Below are 8,749 nucleotides of genomic sequence, written 5' to 3' on the forward strand. Positions count from 1 at the left end.
AGCAATATTCTGCCTTAATTAACACAGGCCTTGAACAGAAGGGTGGCTTGGAGCAGCCTCTGTGTGTGTGTGTGTGTGTGTGTGCGCATCATCTGAACATCATGCCCCTGGATTAGCCCAAAGGCACCCTTTTGATCCATCTGTTTTGAGCCATAGGTACCCCAGCTCTTCCTGTTGTGCCAAAGGCAGGATATTAAATAAATACATCAAATTTTATTTGTATACATAGGTGTCTTTAAGTATCATTGTTAAATTGATCCATTTTTGAGAGTAAAATGTACCTTTAACCCGCTATGTCAAAGTTTACAATTTTTTTTCTGTACCTGAAAAGCACTTTTAGTGACATCTTCCACTGTGTGTAAAAATGATGTGTTGCTTATGTTCATTATTACTTCACCATTTCTTTTTTACACTGAACTGTCTTGTACTGATATCAATACAATATTGGACACAAAACACAGCATGTTTGCTTGATGTTTACTATTATTTTTGCAAACCTTTAAACATTCTCCACTTGATCATGTACCAAATGAATTTGAATCTAATTACTTTAAACATATAAATAATTATAGGCTTGCCAAATAATTATTTCATTAAATACGTGAAGCAGACAAATGAATGTGGTTTTAAAAAAAAAATGGGTAGGGCTTCTAAAAACATGAGAGTTAAGAAAGGGGGACCAGGATACTATTTCTAGGATATTTAATTGTCATCAGCTTCAAGATTTATATTGTTGCCAAACTTTGAATAAAGCTGGATTTTAAGGTCTGATAATACTCTCTGGATTGATTCCACTCGAGATTCCAAAGCTCCAATTTCTTCCTGCAGGTTTTGCTGCAAAAGAAAAAAAAACCTGTCACCAGAAACAAAAGGCATTGTTTAAAACTTTCAGATAATCCCATCAGAAGAATCAATAGGTTTACTATACTAAACTATACTAAAAGAACCTAATATGAGTTTTTCTTTCCTGACTGACCCCCATCCACATTCTCATTCATTGCTAAGAAAGGCCGGGAGTAGGGGGGAAGACATGGAATCATTCTTCACCTTTGCCTCTTCCAACATCTCTTGCGTCTCATCTTGGGGGTGGCTAATGAAGACGTCTCCAATTTGATAAGGTATGAATAGTGAATCGTCATCAAGCATCATGATGTCATCACATGCATCTTGCAAGTTCTGAAGCTGTTTCTGTAGTCAAGAAATCAACCAGTCTCCATGTGATTTAAGTAACAGGTTGTAAATGTAACATGGTATAAACTGACAGAAAACACTACAGCTTCAAACATATCTTTTTGGCCTGTAGAATGACAGTTCTTGGTGGTAAGCTCAAAGCTCCATGGAAGCATCAAATCCCAAGTGCTTTAGTATGGAAAAGAAGACAAAAAGCAAATTCTTTGCCAAAACCTATTGGAAAAATACACTGCCATATGTCACGATGTCTTCCTATCGATTTATAATTCTCCCATAACTGTGTACAATTCAATATTAGGCCTAACTTTAAAAGGACTCCACAGAATTAAAAGATAGCAGGTAAAACTCAATGGGAGACCAAAGGCTTTCATGGCCAGCATCCATAGTTTTTTGTGGGTTTTTCGGGCTATGTGGCCATGTTCTAGAAGAGTTTATTCCTGACATTTCACCAACATCTATGGCTGGCATCTTCAGAGAATGAAGATCTTTTTTGAAGATACCAGCCACAGATGCTGATGAAACATCAGGAATAAACTCTTCTAAAACATGGTCACATAGCCTGAAAAAACCACAAAAAAACTCAATGGGTCCAGACAAAACCATACAGACAAAAAAGGATAAAATCCCATAATAAAACCATACAATTACAGAATTCTAAGCACAATCATTCGCCTTCAAGGGTAAGCAGGAAATCACTGGCAACAGGGTAGATAACTTCATTCTTCAGGGGGAAGGCTTGACAAAAAAAGAAGAGTTTTAAGCCTCTTTTTGAATGTTTCTAGGGGGGTTGTCAGACAGAGCTCCTCGGGTAGATCATTCCACATCCGTGGGGCCACCACTGAAAAGGCCATCTGGGATGTGGCAACATATTTGGAAGGTGGAATTACCAGTAAATTCTTCCCAGATGTTCTGAGTGTGCGAGATGGATCATATGGGGAGATGCGGTCCCTCAAGTAACTCGGGCCCAAGCCATGTAGGGCTTTATAGGTAGTGACCAACACTTTGTATTGCGCTCGGAAGCGAATGGGCAGTCAGCGAAGATCTTTCAAGACAGGTGTTATATGGTCAAACCTGGACGCACCAGTGACCAATCTAGCTGCCATATTTTGTACTAACTGAAGCTTCCGGACTTGGAACAAGGGTAGCCCCATGCAGAGCGCATTACAGAAATCTAATCAAGAGGTTACCAGAGCATGTACCACAGTTTCAAGGTCCCTTTGGCCCAGAAAGGGCCGCAGTTGGCGTATCAATCGAAGTTGATAGCAAACACTTCTGACCGTCGCATCTACTTGAGATGTGAACTGCAGAGACGAGTCCAGAAGTACTCCTAAACTGCGAACTTCGTCCTTCAGGGGAAGTGTGACCCCATTCAGGACAGGTGGATAAATTTCCTTTCCCGGGCCTGGGGAACCTATCATGAGTACTTCCGTTTTCTCTGGATTCAAACTGAGCTTGTTTTCCCTCATCCAGCCCATTACCGACTCCAGGCAGTCAGTCAGAAGAGAGACCCCATCCTTAGTCCCTGTTTCAGTCGGAGACATAGAGAAACACATTTGAGTGTCATCAGCGTACTGATAACACTGTGCCCCGTGTCTCCGGATGATCTCTCCCAGTGGTTTCATGTAAATGTTAAACAAAGTGGGGGACAAAATAGCTCCCTGAGGGACACCAGATGTCAGTTTCCTCTTAGAGGAGCAAGTGTCCCCCAACTTCACCATCTGGAATCTGCCCGAGAGGTAGGAACGGAACCACTGGAGCACAGTGCCCCCGATGCCCAGTTCTCTCAGGCGTTCCAGAAGGATACCATGGTCAATGGTATCGAAAGCCACTGAGATGTCCAAAAGCACCAACAGGGTCACACTTCCCCTGTTGATGCCCAGACGGAGATCATCGACTAAGGCGACCATGGTAGTCTCAACTCCATAACCCGCTCTAAAGCCAGTTTGAAATGAGTCCAGATAATCGGTTTCATCCAAGACAGCTTGGAGTTGGACGGCGACCACTCTCTCGATCATCTTACCTAGAAATGGCAACAATGAGACCGGTCTGTAGTTATTCCTTACCAGGGGGTCCAAGGAGGGTTTTTTTAAGCAATGGTTTAACTGTTGCTGGTTTTAGACTTGATGGAAATTTTCCCTCCTTAAATGATGCATTAATTATAAGTTGCAATAAAGATAGTACAGCATCACCACCCTGGACGGTCAGCCAAGAAGGACAGGGATCGAGAGAGCATGTCGTCTTCCTAACACTTCCAAGAGGCTTGTCCACTTCATCGGTATGAACAAACTCAAAGTGATCCTGTTTAATAGAGTCCACAGAAGCTCTGGATACCTCTTCTGTAGTTTCTGTTGAAATGCCAGCGTCGAGATCAGCCCTTATCCGAGAGATTTTATCTGCAAAGAAGTTGTTAAAATCGTCACAGCAGGCTATAGTTGGTTCTAAAATAGGGTTCAGGGTGGGGGGAAGCTGAGTCAGCTCCCTGACCACCCTGAACAGCTCTGCTGGATGTAACTCCGCAGACGCAATACGTGCAGCATAGAAGGAGTTCTTTGCTGCATCCATTGCCACTCCATATGACTTCAAAAGAGCCTCATGGAGTGTCTTGTCGGATAAGCGCTGGTGTTTCCACCAGCTGCGTTCCAGTCGTTGCACGGCCTGCTTCATTTCCCGGAGATCTTCTGTATAACATGGTTTTCTATTGGAAGCAGGCCGGAAAGGACGCTTAGGAACGATACTGTGTATAGCCCTGGAGAGATCGTTGTCCCAGATGTTAGTCAGGGCATCAACAGAATCGCCATCAGATCCAACCATAAGCCCTTCTAAGGCTTCTTGGAACCTTTTGGGTTCCATCTGCCTTCGAGGGTGGACCATCCTAATCGGTCCTCCACCCCCGGGGGGGATTTGGATAGTTGCCTTAAGTTGAACCTCAACCCAGTAATGGTCCGTCCATGACAGAGCACAGGTACTGCCTACCTCTGCCCACGGAATGTCCCAGTCCATACTAAAGAAAACATCAAGCGCATTACCTGCGCAATGCGTCGGACTCAAGACTAAATGGGATAGGCCCATGGCCATCATGGAAGCCATGAACTCCCGAGCTGCACCTGTTAGATTTTGTGAGCCAGCCTCGAAAGGGATGTTGAGGTCTCCCAGAACCAGAAGTCTGGGAGACTCCAGCACCAGTTCCAAGACCATCTGTGTCAGCTCGGCTAGGGAGCCTATTAGCTCATTATAATCAGGTTACCTTTTTATCCTCTATTTCTTCTTTCAGTTCTGTAATTCTACTGGTGTTTCTTGCAAACTTGTTGATTTTCTGTTGATCTTCAAAGGTAACATTGACGTCTTCTGCTGCCTACACAAAATCAATAGAAAGAGAGAAAGCTCAACACCTTTACTTCACAGGACAATAATTTGCTCTTTCAGCTAACGTAGGACACATTGTGCTCACCATTCAGTTCAGGCTTAAATGTTTATCAACATTTCAACAGTATGATTTTCCAAAAGATTCCAAACCATCTAGCTGTCATCAACTCAGTAAGGACATAGCAATGAAGAGAAGATTAGGATAATCAAACAGGATAAGGACAGCTCAAGGAAAAATCCATAGGATATTTGCATACTCAAGAGTTACCATAGAGGACACCTGAGATCACAAAGGAACCATGAGGCAATGCTTATTTGTAAAAAGGTGAGGTGAAGTATGTAACTGTGAGACCAGGGCTGCATTTACCATGAAGCAAAATAAGCATGTGCTTAGGGCATCAAGGGAAGGGTGCACTACAGAAATTTTCCATTGTCGGATTTACCATGGACCATATGCTGTGAAGCTGCAAATGGTGCAGCTGAACAAAAGGGTGGTCTGTAAAGTGCCCTCATCTGCTGCGCGTAGCAGCCTCAGGGGCCAAACCTCGCGACTGCTCCGCGCAGCAAAAAGAAGCCACAAAAAAGTGTCTTCTTTTTGCGGTGCCATTATGACGTCGGAAGTGCGCCAATGGCACACTCACGGCGTCATAATGGCACCGAGAAGTGCAGATGCTAAGCGTCCACTACATCAAGATGGCGGCGCAAATGTAGAATGGGCGCCACCATTTTGTACATGCTCGGCGCGTACTAGGGTTAGGGGTGTCCAGAAAGGATGCCCCTTTCTAACCCTAGTACGTGCCAGGCACGTACTTTTTGCCCATGCGAAACGGGCCATTGTTCCACAAAAAAAAGACTCCCACAATAAATTTTTAAAATCACACACACACACACACACAAAAATAGAGGGGGAGGGCAATATGCAGCTGTGTTAGCCATATACAATAACATCCAAAATCCACAACAGTAATACCTTTATTAGACCAACTAAAATGCATAAAATATATGCCACATATATGACATATTTTATGCATTTAAGTGGGCCCAATAAAGGTATCAATGATGTGCAGATTTTGAAATACACACACACTCACCCCTCCACATTTCCGGCATTGACTTTTGCAGATTTGATTATTCATGGATTTTATTAATAGGTTCTCCCTAGGAATTTCTAGGTTCTCCAGTGCAACTCTGTGGTCAAATGGACCCAAAAGTCACACTGAATGACCCAGAGATTCCTAGAGAGAACACTCCACTAGGCATTTGTACCTCCTCCAGCCCGATTCTGTGGTCAAGGTCTGGCAGTTGTTTGACCACAGAGTTGCACTGGAGGACCTAGAGATTCCTAGAGAGGTGTTCTCTCAAGTTATTTGTGGTTTTTCTACATCCAAGGGGGTCCTATGTCCCTAGCCACAGTAAATGTGGAGAGGTGTCTGAGTGTGTATAGTGATACACACACACACACACGCACACACAGAGACACACGTGCACAAGACACAATATACGTATATACAATAAACAGTCAGCCCTCCACACCTGCGGCTTTGACTTTTGCAGATTTGCTTATTCACAGATTTGATTAGTATGTTCTCTCTAGGTCTTCCAGCATGACTCTATGGTCAATGTCTGCCAGAAGTCATGCTGGAGGACCAGGAGATTCCTAAAGAGAACGCTTTTCTAGCCATTTCTATGCCCTCCTTCGCAATTCTATGGTCGGTGTCTGACAGATGTTGACCACAGAGTTGCACTGGAGGACCATGGGGTTCCCAGAGAGGTGCTCTCACAGGTAAAATAAATTGTGTTATTTTATTTGTGGTACTTGATCGACTCTCTAAGAAAGTGGAAGTGTGTGTGTGTGCGTGTGTGTGTGTATATATATATATTTAAAATATTTTTCATCTTGTTGTAGGTTCTGGTTCCTTTTAAAACATCTAATTTTATTTTATGGTTTATTATTGTTTGTATTTTGAATTAGATATACACTTGTCCCTGCATATTTGCTAGGGTTTAGGGGCACAAGACCCCCGTGAATATGGAAAAAACGCAAACAACAAAAACAGCATGTTTTTACCTGAGAGGACACTTCTCTAAGTCCTCTAGTGCAACTCTGTGGTCAATGTCTGACAGACACTGAGCATAAAACTGAGCTGGTGGAGCTACAAATGCCTAGTTGAGTCTTCTCTCTAGGAATCTAGGTCTTTCAGTGAAACATTTAGTTAAAATTGACCACAGAGTTGCACTGGAGGACCTAGAGATTCCTAGAGAGAACATATTAATCAAATCCATGAATAATCAAATCCGCAAATATAGAGGGACGAGTGTATATGTAAATGCGTTTAGGCTGTGCGTACGATATTGTAATTTATAGTTTCATAATTTTTAAATGTTGTTTTATGTCACAACTCTTGCCATTATTACATTCAGTAACATACTGTACAAGAATTACGATTAATGAGTAACATGATGACAAAAAGACAAACACGGCTAAGGATTTCTGTTGTATGGTGTGGTGTCCAAATCCTTTCAGTGCTTAGAGCCTCTAAAGGTCTCGATCCATTGATCCTGTCAGAGAAACCCAGCCATAAATGAATACCAATTGCGTTATTTCAGCCTCAGGGGGAGGCAATGGCAAGCCTCCTCTGAGCAAATATTGAGCCACAAAACAGTGATGCCTTTATGGGACCAACTAAAATGCACACAATATATGTCACAAACTTTCAAGGGTTGAAAGAGAGAATGTAAGAACAGTGGAAAGGAGGGGGGAAAAGGGTAGGAGAAGAGTTGAAAAGGGACAGGAAAGAAAAAGAGAGAAGAAGGCAGCAGGAAGCCAAGGAAATACAGAAGGATTAAGGAGGGGATGTAGTAGAAAGAAAGGGGGAGGAGGCAGGATGGGAGGATAATGGGAGAGAGGGAAAAGGATAGGAAAAGAAGGAGAGTAATAATAATGGTAATGATAATAATAATAATAATGGACACAATTATAATAATCGATTAGAAGGTGATAATAATATATGGAGTCCCTCAGACTCTGTCCCCGTCCCTCTCAAGCCCAATTTACAGGGAAACCATCAAAATGGCGGGGAGGAAGCATCCCTTGAGGACCGACAGCCTTCCTCTCCTCTGCTGCTCACTCACCGCCTTCTTCATGGTGGCCGCCATCTTGCGAACTGAACCATTCCTCCTCCTCGAAGGGGAGGTTCCTCCGCCTTTCTGCCCTTCGCCGCCGCTTTCCGTTTCTTTTTGAGTCAGTTTTTTTAAAACATCTCCGTTTTATGTTTATATTTATTTTTTGCAGGAGGAAATATCCCCGCCCCTGTCTGCTCCGATACTAGTTTCGCCTCCCCCCCCCGCCGCTGAGGAAGTTGGTACGGTCCACGTTGAAAGAATGCGGAAAACGCTCCTCAGTCGACTTGGGAGGGGAAAACACACACACAAGGGTGCAATGCGCCGGAGGAACCGGCAGGGGGCGATAAAACGAACACAAGGAAGGAATGGAAAGCAGGAACCGGCAGGTGGCAGTAAAACACACATAAAGGAGGGAATGGAGGGCAGCTATGAGCCGAAGAACTGGAAGGTGGTGATAAAGCAAACACAAAGAGGAAATAGTAGGCTGCAATACGCTGCAGGAACCAGCAGGTGGCGAAGTGGACCTTCTAATATTAATGGCTTAGGAAGACAAGGAAGGATGGAGTGTTGGCTGCATCTGCATCTGCACTGCAGAAATAATCCAGGTTGACACCATTTTAATTGGCACAGCTCAGTGCTATAGAATTCTGTGAATCACAGTTTTGTGAGATTTAGCCTTCTCTGTCAGACAGCTCTGGTGCCACAGCAAACTACAGTTCCCAGGATTCCATAGCACTGAGCGCTGGCAGTTAAAGTGGTGCCCACCTCGATTATTTCTGTAGTGCGGATGCAGCTATTACAGACAAGAGAGTCAACTCTAGTATTAGCCAACACATGTCAACAGGTATGGAAAACAAAACAATGGCCAGCAGGTTGGAAGTGATCAATATACATCCCCACCCACAAAAAGGGAGAAACAAGAGACTGCAGCAACTATTGGACCATAGCACCAATCTCCCATACGAGCAAAATCATGCTCGAAATTCTGCAACATAGACTCCAACCGTACATGGAGAGAGAAAGCCCAGAGATCCAAGCAGGGTTCAGAAAAAGAAGAGGCACCAGGGATCAC

The 8,749-nt window shown here is 43.6% G+C and overlaps 1 protein-coding gene across 2 annotated transcripts; it reads right to left on the reverse strand.

Moving 5' to 3' along the window:
- Positions 1 to 463: 463 nt before the first annotated feature.
- PFDN4 (prefoldin subunit 4) lies at positions 464 to 7,840 on the reverse strand. 2 transcript variants are annotated; one of them, XM_042461280.1, is made up of 4 exons: positions 7,687 to 7,840; positions 4,436 to 4,543; positions 1,048 to 1,188; positions 464 to 834 (listed from the first exon to the last, which is right to left on the reverse strand). In XM_042461280.1, the coding sequence occupies exons 1-4, from the start codon at positions 7,708 to 7,710 to the stop codon at positions 703 to 705; spliced, it is 405 nt and encodes a 134-aa protein (XP_042317214.1). In that variant the 5' UTR covers positions 7,711 to 7,840; the 3' UTR covers positions 464 to 702. The 2 variants fall into 2 exon arrangements, with proteins under 2 accessions (XP_042317214.1, XP_042317213.1); XM_042461279.1 differs by lacking the exon at positions 7,687 to 7,840 and adding an exon at positions 7,610 to 7,657.
- Between the last annotated feature and the right edge of the window lie 909 nt (positions 7,841 to 8,749).

The sequence above is a fragment of the Sceloporus undulatus genome, chromosome 4, assembly GCF_019175285.1.
Source record: "Sceloporus undulatus isolate JIND9_A2432 ecotype Alabama chromosome 4, SceUnd_v1.1, whole genome shotgun sequence".
Taxonomy (NCBI): Eukaryota; Metazoa; Chordata; class Lepidosauria; order Squamata; family Phrynosomatidae; genus Sceloporus; species Sceloporus undulatus.